The sequence below is a fragment of the Pseudorasbora parva genome, chromosome 19 (assembly GCF_024679245.1).
Source record: "Pseudorasbora parva isolate DD20220531a chromosome 19, ASM2467924v1, whole genome shotgun sequence".
NCBI lineage: Eukaryota > Metazoa > Chordata > Actinopteri > Cypriniformes > Gobionidae > Pseudorasbora > Pseudorasbora parva.
Window position 1 is genome coordinate 27,132,112 of NC_090190.1, and position 22,085 is coordinate 27,154,196.

General features: G+C 37.3%; 1 protein-coding gene across 1 annotated transcript in view; it reads right to left on the reverse strand.

Annotated features, from left to right (window-relative positions):
- Window positions 1-1,420: 1,420 nt before the first annotated feature.
- Window positions 1,421-22,085, reverse strand: part of LOC137047731 (cytosolic 5'-nucleotidase 3-like) — a 29,449-nt gene continuing 8,784 nt past the window's right edge. Inside the window, exons 5-9 of the mRNA XM_067425579.1 lie at window positions 20,035-20,120; window positions 12,741-12,830; window positions 3,313-3,475; window positions 1,807-2,007; window positions 1,421-1,724 (exon numbers count right to left, since the gene is read on the reverse strand). Of these exons, the coding sequence (XP_067281680.1) occupies window positions 1,617-1,724; window positions 1,807-2,007; window positions 3,313-3,475; window positions 12,741-12,830; window positions 20,035-20,120 (648 nt within the window). The 3' untranslated portion in view covers window positions 1,421-1,616. The remainder of the gene's footprint in view (window positions 1,725-1,806; window positions 2,008-3,312; window positions 3,476-12,740; window positions 12,831-20,034; window positions 20,121-22,085) is intronic.

The window sequence follows — 22,085 nt, forward strand, 5'->3', positions numbered from 1 at the left end:
AGTTAGTTGTTGTGGTCAGAGGCACAGAGTTGGTTTTACAGGTTAAAAGCCGAATCCTGGATGGTGTTAGCTGGTTGCTACGCGACAGTAGTCTCTGAGCCACGGCTGTGCAGACTGCAGGAAGTTTTCTTTGGCGAGGTTCAGACGGAGTTTTGAAGTGTGGTGAGCGCTCTGGGTAGCTCGGAGGACGCTGCGTGCAGGCAGGAAAGGCCCGCACGATCAAAGCAGAAGTCACCGCAAAACCAATGGCAGTCAGAATTTGCACAAGGCAAAACAAAAAGTAAAGAAATCTTGTTTGCCCAGGAGTTTTAAACGGACCCCAAGGTCCCTCCTTGGGGGCATCTCCGGCCAATGAGATATTGTTGTGGGTGGGGGTCCTTCCCTTCTCCTGTTCATGCATATCATTAGTGTAATGTCTGATTTAAAACTTTTAAGAAACCAAGTTTCCTATTGTGATCACAGAACATTTTACACAAATTTACCTTCAAAGCATCAAAATTATGAGAATCATTTATCCATCACATAGACATCAAACAGCTTGCTAGTCCCATGATGGGAGCAGAAGATTGTAAAGATTCATATGTGACACGTCTCGCGTACAGAGATACTTCACAAGTTACATTAAAATATACATAATATCTTAGTATATGTTTAAGGCGCCGTTGGATGGATTCATTTATATTATTGAATCTATGGTTTAAGTTTACTCCTCGTGTCTGCATTGGTGTGAGGTCTTTGTGTGATGTTCAAAGAGCCTTTGGAATGTGTGGGTCGAGAAAGGAGGGGGACGACAGGTTTCTGTCTTATGTTCGTGTTGACTTCGAGCCTTTGAAAAGCTGTCGGTAATAAATGAGTCCCATCTTCATTAGATTGTAAGCACGCTGTAAGCTTGTAGAACAAACGGGGATCATGTCATGTGACTCCTGTTGTCCTTGTGCTAGTTTTGAGATAACGCAGGTAAAGGGGGAGAGTTGTTGTCTTTGGGCATCCTTGATTAGTTTTACGATTGGTTCAGGGTTTGGAGAGGGAATCTCTGGAATGCTTTGTTTGGTCGATTCGCTGCTGGAATATACATATTCCTACACTTTTTTTTTTTAAAATTGCATATTTTTTGTAACATACATTGTTAGAAAAAAAGGGTGAGAAATCAATTTTCCCTTGAGCCTTTGATAGGTCATGGTAATATAAGCATACTCAGTAAGTTTCTGAGCTGAAAACTTCCTTGTTAAAAGCTTTTATAGACACCAGGCCTAGAAACGGAAGCTCTCGAATCTATTAGGCAACAGAAGAGTGAAACGCCACCTCTAGATAAATGTGTACACCTGCTTCTGTAGCCCTGCCCACCAACTCACGGAGCTAAATGAGCAATATATGTACAGACTTATTAAAAACATTACGAACCTCATGAAAAACTGCCACCTTCACTAAAATACTTTATTTATTTGGGAAAGTAAAGAGGGAAAATACAATATGGAAGAAATTGAAGCACATAAAGAAAGAGTAACACGAGCTATAAAGATCAATTTATCTTTAGACCTTTCTTCAAGGACGGATGGTGTGTAGCATTATGGAGACACCAAGTTTGATTCTTTATGAAGAAATATATATTTTTAAGTTCATTGTCCTGTAATGTACAACAAAATGGCATTGGGAACATCCATGGTTTCATCTTTCTCCAGGACGATATCATAGGATTTTAAGTATGACTGTCTTCTCTCATCGACCTAAGAAGAAAAAACAACACACATTTAGTATGTTTTCCCTTTTTTTTTTTTTTTCTTAAAGCGCTGTTCAATTTTTTATTACCTTATCATTGAGGTATCCGATCTTCAGGATGTTTTGTAAGTCCATTACTCCATCAGCCATGTCAAGATCCCCGAGAGAGTCTCCGAGTAACAGGACATTACAGCGGCTCTTGAGCTCTTTGAAGTGTTCACCATTGAGCAGAGCTCCTTCACGTTTGTTGTAGATGTGAATTAGTTCTCCTTTAAATGCTTGCAAAACACCCTGCACAGCCCAAATGTTAAACCAGCAACTTTTAGTTAGTCACACTGATGAACATTAACCTAATGTGATGTGGTGTTTTTAGATTCATGCTGTAATTTTCAGAAACAAATACCTGTATGCCAACCTTTACTGTTTTTGGTCTCCCAACAGGTGTGTTTGTACACTGATAACATTGATGGTTTCTTTACAGTTAAAGGAAGTATATGTATGACACAGTATCCTGGTTCTTCTTAATCTCAGTCAGCCTTTAACACTGTGTGTCACTTCTATTGCTGGTGCCACTCTTCAGTGGTTAACCTTATAACTATCAGATAGACAGCACTTTGTAAGGATAGGCAAGGATCTATCCCATACCTTTACGATCTCTCATGGTGTACCTAAAGGCTCTGTACTTGGTCCTATTTTACTTCTCATTTATGGGTTACCACTAGGTCAGATAATTAAAAGGCATGGTCTCAACTTTCATAGTTATACTGATGATATTCAAATTTATTTCACAATTAAACCTAACTCAGCTTCCCTACCCGCTTCTGTTAGCTCTTGCCTGCAGGAGCTTAAAACATGGATGACTGGTAACTTCTTAGAACTTAACACTGATAAAACTGAAATCCTGTTGATTGGCCCTAAATCATAGAATTTACCCTAACATGACATTTTCATTAAAATTGATGGTGTCCAGATTAGGCCTTTGTGACTTTTTCATTTAATATTCAACCTGGATTAGTAAAACAGAGATACTGCCGTAGTCGTTGCCTGGGTTACGTATGTGTGGGGCCGCGCTATCAAAATAGGGGCGAGACCCTTTTAGGGGGTAGGGGCATGTTTGATTTGGTGATTTTATATATATCAACAACGGTTACCAAAAAGCACTTACCCCACCATTAAATCTTGATTTTTCACTTGCGCAATATTGTTCGTGTATTATTGTTCGGCGAACAATAAAATTAAAGGTTTGTTTTAGTTTTGAGGATTTTGTAGGTTTTCCCATGTCTACTGAATCATTCATCATGCTCCAAATTGACTAGCGAGGGAAGGATTTGTTCAATCTTTTTTTTGTTTTGTTTACCAGATAGAAAAAAAGAGAGTGTATTTATGGTTCAAACATGACAAAAGTTATGGCTTTCCAATGAACATTAAAAAAATGTATAAATTAATTTTGTGTCAAAATGAAAATTATTAATGATTATATTCCAAATGTTTATTATGATTAAGAATTTTCTTTAGAACAATGTGCACTGAAGAACATGGAAGCTTGTTTCTGCCAAAGTAATTAAAAAAAGATAAGATGTATAAATATCGACTCACAGAATCGTCAAAGTCCATATAGTTGGAGAAGACTTTGACATTAGGATGGAAAACACCAGCTTGTCTGATCACCTCCTCTAACACATCCCCAATCCCAGCAGAGAAGATCAGCAGAGGAACAGACATTTGATGGAGATGATCAAAGAACTGCTGGTATCCATCTCTGAAAAACACAATATCCATATTATTACTGACATACATACTTTTAAAGAGACACTCTTAGATATTCTAGTCTAAATCAATGTAGTATTTAACAATTTGTGAATATAGAGGCATGCATTTAATATTAAAGGTGTCATGAACTGGCTTTACATTTTTTTTTATTTTTTATTATATATATTTACATTTAATCATTTAGCAGACGCTTTTATCCAAAGCGACTTTCAAAAAAGGGTAGAGCAATAGAAGCAACGAAACAAACAAGGCCAACAACCTGTAAGAGCTGTAAGAAAATCTCAATTAATTAGCACAGTATACAACATTTTTTTTTTTTTTTTTTTTTATAACCAGCTACAACAAATACTCACGTACGGAAAATACAGAACACTGGATTTTGATAGCTATGATAACAACCCATTAGGACTAAGGCTGATGCCCCAACTGTTGTCGTTAATGCGAATTCAGTGGCCCAATGGGTTGGTTTTGTATGGCATTCTAGCTAAACGTGCAGCAATAACTATCGACAGCAAAAACTCACGTACGCAAAATACAGAACACTGGATTTTGGTAGCTATGATAACTATGTAACATACCCGCCTGAAGGCACAAATCCGGATGAGAGACGTAGATATGATCCAGGAGTGTGCGCTTTTTGGTCGTTGCTGTGGTGATCAGTAAGTGCTATTCTGTATTGGTCAAGTGCAATAGGAAAAGTGCAATTGGAAAAGATGTGTCTTAAGATGTTTTTTAAAAATGGCTACAGACTCGGCAGCACGAATTGAGATCGGCAGGTCATTCCACCAGGTGGGAACGGTCCAGTAAAATGTCTGTGAGAGCGATTTCATGCCTCTTTGGGATGGAACCACGAGGCGCCGCTCATTCGCAGAACGCAGGCTTCTGGAGGGTGTGTAAGTCTGAACAAGTGAGTTTAGGTATATTGGTGCAGAGCCAGTGGTTGTTTTGTAGGCGAGAACTAGTGCCTTGAATTTGATGCAAGCAGCCATTGGCAACCAGTGAAGTTTGATGAAGAGAGGCGTAACATGCGCTCTCTTCGGCTCATTAAAGACCACTCTCGCCGCTGCATTCTGGATCAGCTGCAAGGGTTTGATAGTGCATGCTGGAAGCCCAGCCAGAAGAGCATTACAATAGTCCAGTTTGGAGAGAACAAGAGCTTGAACCAGGAGTTGTGCAGCCTGTTCTGATAGGAAGGGTCTAATCTTTCTAATGTTGTATAAAGCAAATCTGCAGGACCGGGCTGTTGCAGTAATGTGGTCAGTGAAGTTTAACTGGTCATCAATCACAACTCCAAGGTTCCTGGCTGTCCTTGATGGAGTTATGGTCGATGAACCAAGCTGAATGGAGAAATTTTGATGAAGTGCTGGGTTGGTTGAGAAAACAAGTAATTCTGTCTTTGCAAGATTGAGTTCAAGATGATGCTCTTTCATCCAGTCAGAAATGTCTGTCAGACAGGCAGCGATACGAACACTGACTGTAGGATCATCTGGTTGAAATGAGAAGTAGAGTTGAGTGTCATCAGCATAGCAGTGATAGGAAAAGCCATGTTTCTGAATGATGGAACCTAATGATGACATGTAGATGGAGAAAAGAAGTGGTCCAAGGACTGAGCCCTGGGGAACCCCAGTAGCTAGATGATGTGACTTAGACACTACACCTCTCCATGACACCCTGTAGGACCTACCAGAGAGGTAAGACCTGAACCACTGGAGGGCAGTTCCTGAGATCCCTGTCTTCTTAAGTGTTGACAGGAGGATCTGGTGGTTAACTGTGTCAAAAGCAGCAGACAGATCCAGTAGAATGAGCACCGAGGATTTGGAAGCTGCTTTTGCCAGTCTCAGTGCCTCAGTTACTGAGAGCAAGGCAGTCTCAGTCGAATGGCCGCTTTTGAAGCCGGATTGGTTGTTGTCTAGGAGGTTGTCCCTTTCAAGAAACATAGAGAGTTGATTGAACACAGCTCGCTCAAGGGTCTTTGCAATGAAAGGCAGAAGGGATACCGGTCGGTAGTTTTGTAAAAGTGCTGGATTCAGAGAGGGTTTCTTAAGCAGTGGGGTTACCCGAGCCTGCTTAAATGCTGTGGGAAAGGTTCCCGTGTGAAGAGAAGTGTTGACAATGTGAGTGAGTGCAGGAGTGATTGAAGAAGAAATGGCCTGAAGGAGGTGAGTGGGTATAGGATCAAGTGGACAGGTAGTAGGGTGATTTGAAAGGATGAGTTTAGAAATATCTGCCTCGGAGAGCGGAGAAAAGGATGGAAGCGTGTTCGTGTTAGTTGTTGAGATGTGCTTGTCAGTTTGTGATGAGGAGAACTGTTTGCTGATGAGGGATGTTTTGTTTGTGAAAAATGATGCAAAGTCATCAGCTGTAAGAGTTGATGAAGGAGGGGGAGGAGGAGGACAAAGGAGAGAGGAGAATGTTTTAAAGAGTTTGCGAGAGTCAGAGCATTTGTTGATTTTGTTGTGGTAGTATGTTGTTTTAGCAGTGGAGACATTTGTAGAGAAAGAAGAGAGAAGAGACTGATACAAGGTAAGGTCAGTATAGTTTTTAGATTTCCGCCATTTCCTCTCTGCCGCCCTGAGTCCAGAGCGATGTTCACGGAGAACATCAGACAGCCAGGGGGCAGATGGGGTGGGGCGGGCTGGTCTGGATGAACGGGGGCAAAAAACTGTCTAAGGAGGATGTTAGAGTGGAGCAAAGTGTGTCGGTAGCACTGTTAGTGTCCAGTGCTGAGAACTGAGCAGGTGGAGGGAGTGAAGATGAAACCATAGTGGATAGGCGAGAGGGAGAGAGTGAGCGTAGATTACGCCGAAAGGTAATCTGTGTAGGAGTGCGTGTTGTATAAGGAGTAAGAATGAGGTTAAGAGTGATGAGAAAGTGGTCTGAGGTGTGTAATGGAGTAACTAAAGTGTTGTCCGTGGAGCAGTTGCGTGTGTATACGAGGTTTAATTGGTTAGCTGATCTGTGAGTAGCCTTAGTAGATACTAACTTAAGGTCAAATGAAGTCAGTAGAGTGCTGAAGTCTGCAGCTAGGTGTTTATCAAGATGGATGTTGAAGTCACCAAGCAGAATCAGTGGAGTGCCATCCTCAGGGAAGCTAGAAATTAACACATCCAACTCCTCCACAAAGTTACCGAGGTGACCTGGAGGACGATAGACCACTACCACATGGATTTTAACAGGGTGAGTAATAGTGATTGAGTGCGATTCAAATGAACTGGCCGGTAGAGATGGTAATGGATCAAATTTCCAATCATCTGAGATAAGCAAACCAGTACCCCCACCCCTCCCAATAGGCTGAGGAGTGTGTGAAAAAGTATAATTGCTTGAGAGGGCTGCAGGAGCAAACTTCAACAAACTCACTCCCAACGTGGCAATGACCAAACAAATGCTAACTCAACAAATGCTAACTCCCACACACACCGCAAGAATACACCAAAACTACTAATACACACCACTGCACTACACAGACACACACTTATCCAACAACAAATGAACAAACAATCAAAAATGAGAAAAGTTACAAACACTTACACAGTAGTTGTCTATCAGTCAATCAATGCTTCACCTCTTCACCTCTATATATATGAAGCTTATGTGGTATGTTTATTGCTTAGAAGTTGGATCCGGTTTAGCTCTATGTAGGTTCCGCACCTGCGTGAAGTTGGCCCCCCCATCCAACGCAAAACGTTGACAAAATGTTTGTGCTCCATTTGTGTCTTAAACCTTTTCATTTGTGCTGCTTTGGTTTTAAATAACATTTTAATATTTGGATATTAACATAACATTTTAATATTTGTTGAATATTGTAAGAGACATTTGCCCTAGCAGAACACTAGCAGAAGAGATTGTTTTCTGCAGGTGAATACTGCTTGTGACAGGCCACCTAAATCCTCTGTGTCCCGTCCAGGGACCAGACATGGAGTTTCCAGAGGTCTGGCCAAGAGTGCCTATTGTGCCCTGTCCATGAGAAAGTAGGTCCTTCCTCAGAGGAATGGCCCATGGAGGGGCTGTCGCGAGGAGTGTTAGTTGGAAGAACCAGGTCCAGTTGGGCCAATAGGGCGCAACTAACAAGACCTGATCCTCGTCCTCCCTGGCCTTGCACAAGGTCTGTGCGAGAAGGCTCACTGGGGGAAATGCATAGTTGCGTAGGTCCCGGGGTCAGCTGTGCGCCAATGTATCCATGCAGAGGGCAAGACATACTGCTAGCAACTCCAGGCAATTGATATGCTAATGCAATTGGGGCCTGGTCTACAGTCCCAAAACTGCATGCCTATTGTGCGTGTCCCTCCTAGCCGGTGGACAAGGCATCCGTGAAGACCACAGTATGCCTGGACACCTGTAGTAAGGAAGGGTCCAACCATGGGCTGAAGGTTTGGCGAAACCTTTTTACAGCACAAACCAGCGTATAGATAAATAGACTGAGACTATTTTTGGCAAGCAGCGGGGCGAGGGACTGCGAGAGCGGGCCGGTGACGAGTGTTAATGAGTGCATGACACACCGGTCTCGTCAACTGGGCCTTAAAGCAGTTTATAAGGAGAGAACTTTAGAAATAAAATTGTGCATCTTCTGGTGCTAATTATATATTATATGTATATTATATGAATTATAATCACTTTGGATTCATATGTTGATATAAATAATATTAATTGACATGCATTCATAATTCTTTAAACAACATGTATTAATTTGAGCTCTTTGTGAACCTATAAATAGGCATAATTCTTTGATTCACATCATGCATTGATATAGTCAGATATTCTTTAAGCTGCCTTCTCAAACTTTCACTGCAGCAGCAGTGTTTATTCCTGCCTTGTAAATACATTTAATTTCATAATAATTTTCAAAACGATCTCTCAATCTTCAGAAGAGAAGTGAATCAAACGGACACTGTGATCGGCTGTTTGCCGCATGTGTCACACTTTAAGGTGCACGCACTTCAGAGTTGATCACTAACTCTGGATTAAACCTGAGTTGACAGAGAAGGTTTATACCAAGCTTTGAGAAACGGTTGAACTTGATCTAAACTAAACTAAACTAAATTTGTCAACTCTAAACCTACTCAGAAACTCAGAGTTTGTTCAGCTAGCTTCATGCAACTGGCCTCTTATGTTGGGGTGGTGTTTCGCCACAAGATGAAGTCAAGGTGTGGCATATTCTGAGATTGATTGTTGTGCTGGGCCTGGTGTCAATAAAAGCTTTTCTTTGACTAACAATTAAAGGACAACTCTGGCAAAATTTTAAGCCTATCTTGATCGTTATATCTTTGTGAGTACAGTCTATAGAAAAAAAAAAAAAAAAACAACCAATTGGATTGGATTGGTGCTTGCAACACAGAGCTGTTACAGTTAATGCCCAGAGCCCCCACTCAGCTAAAACGGCAGCTTTGGGGGCATAAACGTAAAGGGTGTCTTTGTGCCTCTTAACAGACTTAAAATGCAATTAAAATGTCTTTCCAACAAGAACAGGTCCCTTACATGACAACGAGATGCGTTTAGCCACTGCTGTTTAAATTCACCTGTTTTAGACGGCTAGCTGTAGTCCCGTGGGAACGCCGATGTAGCCGAAAAAAAAGGCAAATAGCTGGGAAGAGCGTCGTGTGTGTAAAAAGGCTCTGCTCATCGGCTCGTCAGTTCACAGTATTGAACGTGTCCGAAAGAAATGGTTTTCGATTCTGTACTGCTGATCCGAGAACTGCTGCACGTTCAGTTACACGCACGTGCTCAGTATCAGCTGCTCGTGAGTTCATCAGCAAAACATGTCTCAGTTCAGTGAACGGTTGGAGTTACAACATTCTTCAAGACATTCATTTTTTTCTATTCGGAGGGACTGTCACTCATGTCAGAAAGTGAGCTACTAAAGTAAATTGTGGGATCAGCGCTGATTTGAGACGCGATCCGTTTAGAAAGATTCAGTCCGATTTGGTGAACTGGTTCGCCCGGTTCACTAAAAAGAACGATTAGTTTGCAGTGGTGGAAAGAGTACTGAAAAAGCATACTCAAGTAGAAGTACTGTTACTTGTCAAAAAATGTAATTTAAGTAGAGTAAAGTACCTGTCCTAAATACTACTCAAAGTAGGAGTAAAAAGTAGCCATTTTAAAAGTACTCAATAGTAGTGAGTATTATGCTATGAATATTAGTCCACCTTACACCCTGCAAATTAAAAATGTAGCTTACTCTTTTATGGATGATTCTCAGTAAGAACAAAAAACGATATCACCAAAAAATATTTCAATATTTATTTTTCTTTTTGACTGTTTTGACTAAGAATACAGCCATGTAATATTTGAGAAATCAACCAATAATCTAGTAACATTTATGACAACCATTCTGTAGAGGTTTTCTTGTGGGTAATTAAAAAAGGTTGCAAAGCGTTGTACATTAACATTTTTACGTAAACATTTTTAAAAAAAAAAATCTTTCTTTTCAAGATGCATTCGTGCTTTAATTCCAATGGATGTTTTCTCTGTAAAAAGTATAGAAATCAGAATCGAGTAACTAGAGTAACATCGAGTAAAGGGTTTTCACCACTGATTAATTTTGCTTGCAATTAAATAAATAAATCTGATTTAAATATGAATCTGATGTTTTATAAAAGTTACAGTAGAGGCCAAAAGTTTGGACACATTACTATTTGTAATGTTTTTGAAAGAAGTTTCTTCTGCTTATCAAGACTGCATTTATTTGATCAAAAATACAGGAAAAAAATTAATATTGTGATATATTATTACAATTTAAAATAATTGGTTTTCATTTTATTATACTTTAAATGATCATTTATTTCTGTGATGCAAAGCTGAATTTTCAGGATCGTTACACCAGTCTTCAGTGTCACATGATCCTTCAGAAATCATTCTGATATGATGATTCATTTTCAAAGTTGGAAATAGTTCTGCTGCTTAATATTTTTTTATAACCTGTGATAATTTTTTATAATACTTTGATGAATAAAAAGTAAAAAAAAATAAAATAAAAAAAGCAAATTTTTTAAAAATAGAAATATTTTGTAACAACAGTAATTTGGGGTCAGTTATTTTTTTCTTTCTTTTTTTTTTATAAATAAATCAATAATTTTATTCAGCAAGGATGTGTTAAATTGATAAAAATTGATAGTAAAGGAGATTTATATTATTTGAAAATAGGTTTTTATTTTAAATAAATGCAGTTATTTTGAACCTTTTATTCATCAAATATATTAGGCTGCAGAACTGTTTCCAACACTCATAATAAATCAGAATATTAGAATGATTTCTGAAGGATCATGTGACACTGAAGATATATATATATATATATATATATATATATATATATATATATATAAGTATAATATAAAAACAAATATTTTAAATTGTAATAATATATCACAATATTTTATATTGAAACTTCTTTCAAAAACATTACAAATAGTAATGTGTCCAAACTTTTGGCCTGTAATGTATTTACTATAGGCTATACATAGCATAAAATTTTGAATCGCCATGTGAGAACAAATCACATTAAAATATGCACTTCAATAAGCTGACAGAAAGCAGGTTTAATGCGTTTACATGTTAAACGAAATCGATGTAAGGGAAAAAGATCTAGCACTAGCAGTGACGATCGGTTACTGCCTAATGCACTTTGAAGCCTGGAAAACAATAGAGCTAAATGAAGAGCAGCGCTAACAGAATCTGTACCATTTATGCATGTATTAGAAAATGTAATCTTACACAATAATGTGTCCATTTGTAGTAATTGTTTAAGGCAATTTGACGATTGCAGTCATTATACAGTAGCCAGCAATTACCCCCTTTCATAAAGCGTGTGTGCCTTTCACTCTAGGCTGGTCACTATGGTTGATTTGACGGGAGTCACGCGTGTGACGCATGGACACACGGGACTGATTATTCGTCTTAGCCAATAACGTTGACAGAAAAAATAAATCAGCATAATGTAGCGACGGCAGGTTTAGGAAAAATAGCGCAGTAAAAGTACCGATACATCACTTAAAATGTACTCAAGTAAAAATAAAAGTACACTGTTTTTAAACTACTTAAAAAAAGTACAATTCCTGGCAACTACTCAATAACAGTAACAAGAGTATTTGTAATCCATTACTTTACACCACTGTTAGTTCGTGAACTGGACATCACTAGAGTGATGATCCGATCGGGCTCACAAGTGAAGAAGAAATTTGTTTATTAGTAAATGAATCAACGAAGATGATCACATCAAATCAGTCATTTGAAAACTTTCCTTGTGAGTAATAATTTCAGCAAAAATATCTAAAAATGAGAAAATTGCTTCTGGCTTCAAAAGCGTTTGTGTGTTGATCAGTGTTCAAATAAAATAAATGTCTAAATTAGATGATTTTAAATGATGCACACACCTGTCAATCTCTTAAGAAGTTCGCATTTGTTCCTTTCCAAATTGTGGCAACAGAATGCGAAAATTTGCAGCGAACGCTTTGACAAGGATGACTAGCTTACAGACACAACACAGCGAGCCGGTTGAAGAAAAATGCCATTCCATGGTCGAAGATGGGTGCAACCACTGTGGAGGTAATGTAAACTTTATTTATCCTTCCATTTGGGCACACGGCTTGAGGAAAGATGTGCAGTAATAAAATAATCATGCTTTACACACACAACGCTCTTCCCAACTGGACTATTTGCCTTTTTTCAGCTACAACTGCGTTCCCACGGGACTTCAGCGTGAGATACAGCTAGCAATCTAAAACGCTATTTAGGTGAATATAAACAATGGCTTAGTGGCTAAGTGCATTTCATTGTCATGCAAGGGCCCTGTTCATGTTGGACAGACAGTTTAATTGCATTTTGTGTCTGTTAAGAGGCACAAAGACACCCTTTACGTTTATGCCCCCCAAGGCTGCTGTTTTAGCTGAGGGGGGGCTCTGGGCATTAACTGTAATAGCTTCGTGTTGCAAGCACCAATCCGGTTTGTTTGTTTTTCTATAGACTGTACTCACAAAGGTACGATCAAGATAAACCTAAAAATTCCCCGGAATTGTTCTTTAAGTTTTCAGCTGTGAAACTGTGAAAAAGAATATTCTTACATTGCCATGACCTTTTATATATCAAAAGCTTAAGGGAAAGTTGATTTCTCAATTCATGACCCCTTTAAGTACAGAAAACTACTGGCTACAAAAATAATTTCTGTTATCAAATCTATTTTCAGAGCTATTTTTTATTTATTTTACTAGTCACAAACTGTTGTTAATTGCAATAGTTCCAAAAGCTTGTTATGTTAATGGTCTGACCTCAGCATGGCTTCAGACTCTTTTACAGCTCGAGCCAAATTATCCTTAATGATCTTCTGCTCCACAAGGAGCTCATGAGCTTTAGTCCACCTGCACACACATACACCAACAGATGAAAACAACAACTTACAATTAGTGTAAATACAAAAATGCATACACTATTAGCGTAAAAGGAGCAAGCACAAATACAACAGAACCACAGCTTTAGTGAAAAATAACAAAAAGGCAAACATTTCAGTCACAGCATGAATTTGGTCCTGTGTGTGTTTTTTTTTGTTTGTTTGTGTGTGTTAGGACATTTTTGCCTAGTGTGGATTACTAAGCATCTAGTCAGTTTGGATTTTTTTTGTCTAGTGTTTGAGAATGACAACTGCCTTTACTTATGGGTGTGATTCTTGATATGTTTGGTTCACACAGTTGCTTACAATAAAGGCTCAAGTTCAGTGTTTGTTAGTTTTGTTTTTTAAATGTGACGTAAATAAACCTGGAAATCACATTTGACATAAAAGTCTAATCCAGGTCAAGTCAATACACTTATTTATACAGCGCTTTATAAAATACAAATTATTTCAAAGATTCAGTGATGCAAAGTGATCACAGACCTCTTTTTGGCTGTACAGTATGGAATGCCAAGTCTGCCAAAATAAAAAATATGTAAATAAATATACAAAGAAAGGTAAAAAACAAAAGCTACATACATTAATAAATATACATAAAAAGCTAATTTATACATATATAGCAATATATAGCATATTTATACACTTATTTCCTTATAAATGTATAAAAATATATATTTTTTCCACATTTATTTATTTATTGTTTTATTTATTTATACATTTATTATAGTAATTCAATTGAATTTCACATGAATGATCAAGTCAGTCATTCTCAATTCAGCATTGGTGTGTCACATTCGGTTCTGATAGTCAATGTGGTAAAAAGGTTTCCAAGGTGATTCAATGTTTCTATTATTATAATTGATCTGTAAGACAAAGGTCTGTGCATACAATGACTATCTGGTTGGAGTTTATTGCTGTTTCAATGTTACTTTCTCCTGGGTGTCTGTTAGATAACAACACTGGAGTAGAGACAAAAAAAAAAACAAAAAAAAGAAAAGGCTCAATAAACTATTGCATAGATATATTACACTACGCATCAGTAACTCTTTCCTTTGTGCCTTGAACAGTATAGGAGGTTAAAAAGGTGGACCTGACCACCCTACTTGAAACTAGACCTCTGAGAAATACTTAAAATATTACTATAAACTACAGCAACACTTCCCCCTTTGCCTTCCAGAAGAGGCTCATGTTTATTACATTGATCGTGAGAAGTAGACTCATTTAAAGTAAAGTAAACATCTGGTTTTAGCCAGGTTTCTGTCAAACACAGCACATCTCGATTATGATTTGTGATCATATAATTTACAATAAGAGAGAATGGCACAGAAGAAGAGAGATTGTTGAATTTTTTTTTTTTTTTTTTGCGCAAAAAGTATTCTTGTTGCTTCATAAAATTAAAGTTGAACCCCTGTAGTCACATGGAAAATTTAAAAAATGTCTTTTCTACCTTTCTGGACCTTGAAAGTGGTAATTAAATTTCTGTCCATGGAGGGGTCAGAGCTTGCCGCTTTCAGGGATGGGCAACAGTGGTCGAGTACTCGAGTACTTGAACGCGACAGCGACGATCGATCATGAAAACGATGATCGCCCTGACTTTAAAAAATATATTTGTATATTTCTTGGATTGGTTATTGCAGCATTTCTATCGATGATCGAAATGAAAAATTGACAAAAATGCCCATCCCTAGCCACTTTCATAAAAAAAAATATCTTAATTTGTGTTCTGAAGATGAACGAAGGTCTTACGGATTTGGAACAACATGAGGGTAAGTAATTAATGAGATAATTTTCATTTTTGGGTGCCCTAACCCTTTAACAACAGACAGTCTTTACTTTAGGACAACCCCACTGGTGTCCTAACTTCAAAATTATGAAAGTCAATTCGAAATCACATAACAATAGCAGTCTGAGAATGATGTCAAATGTATTAATGTATATTCGCTATATCCAATAGCCCTGCTTTCACATGCTGTCTTAATCACCATTAATACTAGTTGCATAGGTAAAAAAAAAAAGAAAGTAAATTTGGACAAAGTTGGGACACCAAAAACAGAGCTGAAATACAGGACTGTACCAGGAAAAACAGGATTTCTGATCACCCTAGTGGCCTCTGACTGCATAGACACTATCAGAGATAAAAAAAAAAAATAAGACGATGAATAACTAACAATTACAATAAGTGTGATGAACCTTGATTTAGGGATGGCTTGATACCACAATTTTGGCTTCGGGTACTGTACCACAATCTAATACCGAAGTACCGGTATTAAATCAATACCACACTATCTGATATTGGCGTGGGTAAAGTGTGAGAATGAGTACAATCATGCAAGTTATTATGAGTTTATAAAGTGGGAAATTACCACAAATGTTTATTAGTAAATGAATCAACGAAGATGATCAAATCAAATCAGTCATTTGAAAACTTTCCTTGTGAGTAATAATTTCAGCAAAAATATCTGAAAAATAATTGTTAAAAATAATTGCTTCTGGCTTCAAAAGCGTTTGTGCGTTGATCAGTGTTCAAATAAAATAAATGTCTAAATTAGATGATTTTAAATGATGCACACACCTGTCAATCTCTTAAGAAGTCTTAAAGTCAGGATAGTGACAGATGCTTGGCTAGGTTTGATGGTTCTTCGTCAGTTTTATAAGCAAAGATTTTTTTAAATTACAAATTTAACTTTTACTCCTCTCTTTATTTATTCGTTTTGGGCATCTTGAGTGAGACTCAACTGCTTTATCCATTTTGTTCGTCTATGTTGTTGTCACATTTGCCGGTTTCGCGTCAGTTTGGGTAGCGGACTGCCACCTAGCAGTGAACTTCGGAACAGCAGCATATACCAAAATGTGTAGAATCATGATAATGTACTGCTTGAAATAAAATATATACCAGTATTTTCCCAGTACCAGTATACTGCGGCTCCCTACCTTGATTATGACCAAATCAACATTCCAGTACTTTTCTGTGTTTACAATGTGTTTGCCTAAGTGTGTTTAGAGGGCTGACTTGTTTGTAGCATCACATATAACTGCAGGCCCGCAGAACCAGCAGTTTCAGAACGGGAAATGAGGGGTAGGCCTGTCGCGATTAATTAATTAATCACACGACAAAAAAAATTAGCTTGATTATTTTTTCTGGCCTCGATAATTTCCATTTGTTTGCTTGTTTGTTTTCATTGTCTCTATCGCTGACTGTGTGCGCCTCGTCCGTTAGGGGAGGTGTTTAATACTCAACGTGCAGACTGGTTGCCGGCGTGAAGAAACGTCATGCTCGGCCAGATTCGCCTATTCAAATACAGTTACACGAATATGTGAACGATCACTTATGAGAGTACTTCGGCTCTGCGCAGTAAAAAGTCCCGGCCGAAACTGTTTCGGTCGGGACTTTTTACTGCACCGAGCCGAAGTACTCTTTTAGAAGTGCTATTCCGCCATACATTGTAGTTCTCCTTTTTAATCCAATTAGAAAAGCACCACCTTTTATTTTGTCACCATACTTGATCGTTCAACTATTCGTGTAACTGTATTTAAATAGGGAAAACGTGGAGGTATTTGGTACTTCTAACTTGATCTCCGTTTGGTTCCATAGTGAATGAACTGGGCTTAGGGGACACTAAAATTATGATCAAAGTTATACAACTAGTTATACAGATAACATTTATGAATTAGGTTTTAATTAATTCTATAAACTATAATACGGATCAGCCAACATTGTCGCTAAATGATAAATTAAAATAAGCTGATAACATTACTGTTTTCTCCAGAACGACTGTACAGCCAAATCTAATTTTGATGCAATATTATCCTGTTTGACACTGAACCTGCTTTGACACAATCGTGATAGTAAAAGCGCTATACAAATAAAGTTGATTGATTGATTGATTGATTGATTGATTAGTGGGATAAGCTAAATGCTATCAGAATGTCACTGCAAGTCAGAGCAATTAAGTGCATGCACTGAGATGAGAGAGGTATGTATCAACTAGGTATGTAGTTAAGGGAATAACAGTTTAATATGAAAAAGCAATGAAGTATCCCTTTAATGTCAATGAATGGATACAAAACACAGTTTTGGTTATAAACTATAGAACATTTTTATTATTATTTTTTATTAATACATGTGTAACATGTAAATTTTTTCCAATTTGACTTTATACATATGTGATATTTTTTTCATGTTCATGTTGTTACAAAAAGTATATGACACAAAGTATGAGAAGATTTAATGTTAATGGACACAAACACTGTAGTTTATTGTTACTTCAACAATACTACAACTAATAAACTTTATCATTTTAAAAATATATTGATAAATGTGTAACATTTTGTTAAGAGTTTCCCATTTGACTGTATATTTGATCCTATTTTTTGTATCATGTTGTTACAAATAATGCTTAGACACGGAGTATCTGACATATTTAATGTCAAGTAAAAATAACCATTTAATACAAAGCCTTGAACAAGTGAATGGTGTTTTTCTGTATGAAAACACACAGAATATCTTTAAAAAAAAAACTTCAATTTAAAGGGCTCATAATAACAATAGAAACATGCAAACAAATAATCATCTTAAAGACTTTTAAGCCCACATCATGGCATTTCTGCAGAAAGTCCTGAAGATTAAGTTTTATTAACCTCTGTGCATTAATTTTAAAAAGTTACACAGGTTAATGGAGGACAAAAAATACCATGCGAAAAACTTTCATAAAAATATGAATCTTGGGAGCACAGACTTCAGTTTGGTCTCATTTTAAAGAAGACCCGTGGCAGATTATTGTTGAAATTAAAAAAGTAAAACAAAAACAAACAAACAAAAAAATAAAAATTATATATATATATATATATATTGTTTTTGTTTTGTTTTTGTTTTTTCCCCATTAGATGCCAGCAAAACTCCACTGGTGCACAGCGGTTGGATTTGTGATTTGTAGTTTAGTTTTTCTCTCTCATATATTACAAGCATACACATGCACAATTTTTTTATTTATTTTATTACATACATACACACCACACTCTGACATCCATACTAACACACCCACACAGTTATAGCTGCATAATTTATCAAATCGGCTTTATAATTTGCCTAAACAAAAAACAGGAATAAAGTGATAATTTGCTTATACGCAAACCTAAAAAAAATAAATAAATAGCACCATCTAGTAAAAATAAATAAATAAATAAATTTTGAAGCCTTGCCAACAGAATGAAATTCTATTTTATAGTTTATGGCATTAAAAATAGCAGTTTTAATGGGTTTAAATGTGGACATTTTTGTCCAAAAGGGCCTGAGTGTAACTAGTTTGAGTACCTAGTGTAAAATAGTTTTTTTTTAAAGGAAATGGTGGTTAAATATTAAAATTCCAATAAAAATATACACGTGTGGCAAATTATATGCACTTAGCATCACCACAGGCAAAGTTATCAAAGAAACAAACCTGAAACGGACAAAAATGTCCATAGGGACCCACAAGGGTTAACATATAATTATTTGATACAAACATGAATTATATATTTTGACAAATGCAAAAAAAAGCTTTAATGATAAAATGTGGAAGACAGATTTAATATTTTTTAGCAGATAAACACTTATTAAATATATTTGCTCACCACATCATGACAGAAATATCCCAAACAACTCACCGCATTATTCTCTGTCATACATCTGTTATCAAATGTTTCATTGGCTTAAATGCATTTACTTCACTTGTTTTATTTCACTTGTTCAAGAATTTGCAATGATTTAAGGTCCACATCTCCATGTCTTTAAGCAGGCTACTATTTGTCACAAGATCACAACATACAGTAAACATACTCAAGGAAATAAAAATATCAAATAATACAGTCAAGGGAGACATTTTACTACACATTTATTAATATTTTGTTCTCAGTTTATGCAAATTAGTTGATGCCATATTAACTAACAAAAAATGGTTTGTATTATCATTGTATATAACCATAGTATTAACATCATTGTACATCATATATTATGCATATATGAACAGAAAAGTGACTATTTATATGTATTGTTAAATATTATAGACATCGAGCCAATCAAATCCATGTGAAAACAGCTCATATTTAACAAAAGAAAATTGCGTCTATGGGTAGCGCAACTATGACTGTTTAAGCCAGAGGTATGTTGTTGGACAAAGTTTGGCTGTCAGCTATAACAACATTCCTCTTAAAGTGTCTTCCCGGAAGCCTGCCCCCAAATGTATTTTGTATGGAAAACCTGTTTTGCATTGTCAAGTGCTTAGCCTAGTCTTGGTCTGCTTTCAATTACTCCTAGGACTAAGTCTATTCGGTTTGTCACGTCAACCATATCAGCCCGTTTATCATTACAACACAATCTCTTGTAATGAGATACAACCCATATACACATCTTCATAATCTTTTAGGCTAGAGTACTTTCTAACACACAATCTCTTGTCCATTTAGCCATCTATTGTAGTAGCTTGAATGTGCTTGTTAAATTCGTAGTAGCTTGAATGCACTTGTTAAGTTTGTAGTAGCTTGAATGCGCTTGTTAAAGGGTTAGTTCACCCAAAAATGAAATTTCTTTCATTTCTTTTCTCACCCCAATGTCGCTCCACACCCGTTAGACCTCTGTTCATCCTCAGCACACAGTGTAAGATATTTTAGATTTAGTCCCGAGGGCTTTCTGTCCTTTGAATGTAAGTGTATGCCCACTTGCTGTCCACGTCACGAAGGTAATGAAAACATCATCAAAGTAGTCCATATGTGACATCAGTTGGTTAGTTAGAGTCTTTTGAAGCGTTGACAATACATTTCAGTCCAAAAATAACAAAAAATATGACTTTATTCAGCATTGTCTTCTCTTCAGTGCTCCTCAAATAAAGAATCAAATGGTCATGAATCATGATACGGATCGCGTGTCAAACTTGCAAACTGCTGAAATCACGTGACTTTGGTGATATGAATCATGAATCAATCTACTGATTCACGACCGTTTGATTCTTTATTATTTGAGGTTTAAAAACAAACAGCGGAAGAGAAAACAATGCTAAATAAAGTCGTATTTTTTGTTATTTTTGGACCAAAATGTATTGTCGACGCTTCAAAAGAGTAAAGATTCAAACGGCCATGAACCAGTGAATCAATCAATAATTTTGCGGATGAGATCTTATCTGTGTAATGAGTATGTGTCTTACCATTCAACCATGAGTGGTAACTTCTCTTCTGCTGAGCGTGTGGAATCGATCTCTATAGGGTAGTATGTTTCCAGTAGTTTCTGAAGCTATAGAACAAAAAGCAAGGCTAGTGCGTCACAATGTCCTGATCATTTAAAAAGATCTAGACAAAGTCTAGACAGAACTTAAGATTATCTCCATATTTATATAACAAAATATAACTGTAAAACGTCCACACAGCATAAATGGTGTTTGAAACATCATTAATGCATATAAGGGGCTGAAATGTCATCATGATATGTATGAAAGATAAATATTGTGTAGGCCATCTTACTATTCCCTACTGACAGAGGGAATCATTGAATACAGCCATAGCACTGAGCTAAAAATCATCCTGTTTGCAGCAGTTTTACAATATATGTATGTGAATTAATAGTTACTTCAGATGTTATCTGTAATATATGTAAAAATGTAACTAACACATATCCGTGTTTAACTTCAGAAATTGATCCAAATAGCTTATACAATAAATATTAACACAAGCCTCTACAGGTCCTTCTCAAAAAATTAGCATTTGTGATAAAAGTTCATTATTTTCCATAATGTAATGATAAAAATTAAACTTTCATATTTTAGATTCATTGCACATCAGCTGAAATATTTTAGGTCTTTTAGTGTTTTAATACAGATGATTTTGGCATACAGCTCATGAAAACCCAAAATTCCTATCTCAAAAAATTAGCATATCATGAAAAGATTCTCTAAACAAGCTATTAACCTAATCATCTGAATCAACTAATTAACTCTAAACACCTGCAGAAGATTCCTGAGGCTTTTAAAAACTCCCAGCCTGGTTCATTACTCAAAACCGCAATCATGGGTAAGACTGCCGACCCTACCCTGTCCAGAAGGCCATCATTGACACCCTCAAGCAAGAGGGTAACGAATAGGCTGTTTCCAGAGTACTGTATCAAGGCACCTCAGTGGGAAGTCTGTGGGAAGGAAAAAGTGTGGCAAAAAAACATTGCACAATAAGAAGAGGTGACTGGACCCTGAGGACGATTGTGGAGAAGGACCAATTCCAGACCTTGGGGGACCTGCGGAAGCAGTGGACTGAGTCTGGAGTAGAAACATCCAGAGCCACCGTGCACAGGTGTGTGCAGGAAATGGGCTACAGGTGCCGCATTCCCCAGGTCAAGCCACTTTTGGGCTACAGAGAAGCAGCACTGGACTGTTGCTCAGTGGTCCAAAGTACTTTTTTCGGATGAAAGCAAATTTTGCATGTCATTCGGAAATCAAGGTGCCGGAGTCTGGAGGAAGACTGGGGAGAAGGAAATGCCAAAATGCCTGGAGTCCAGTGTCAAGTACCCACAGTCAGTGATGGTCTGGGGTGCCATATCAACTGCTGGTGTTGGTCCACTGTGTTTTATCAAGGGCAGGGTCAATGCAGCTAGCTATCAGGAGATTTTTGAGCACTTCATGCTTCCATCTGCATAAAAAGCTTTATGGAGATGAAGATTTCGTTTTTCAGCACGACCTGGCGCCTGCTCAAAGTGCCAAAACCACTGGTAAATGGTTTACTGACCATGGTATTACTTTGCTCAATTGGCCTGCCAACTCTCCTGACCTAAACCCCGTAGAGAATCTGTGGGATATTGTGAAGAGGTGGATGAGCTTAAAAGGTCCCATGGCATGAATTTTTTATTTTATGAGGTTTTTCAACATTAATATGAGTTCCCCTAGCCTGAATGTTGTCCTCAAGTCGCTAGAAATTCTGATCAGTATAAAACGAGTTCAGGCTGTCTTTCTCTGCCTTTGAGAAACTGAGAGCTCAGATGAGCTGATCTTGAATTCTCCTGTTATGAAGTCATACCAGGAAAGGTTACTACCCCTTCCTCTGCTTTACCCGCCCAGAGAATAGTAGAGAAAGGATTCAGTTTTATCAGTGGGTGTCGGTAGCGCAGGCTTTACCATACGGATTCAACAGTACCACCACAAACAGTGAGTAACAGTGTTCATCAATGCCTGATCTGGGATCAGTGAGTTCTGATGTGTAGCTAATCATTCAAGTT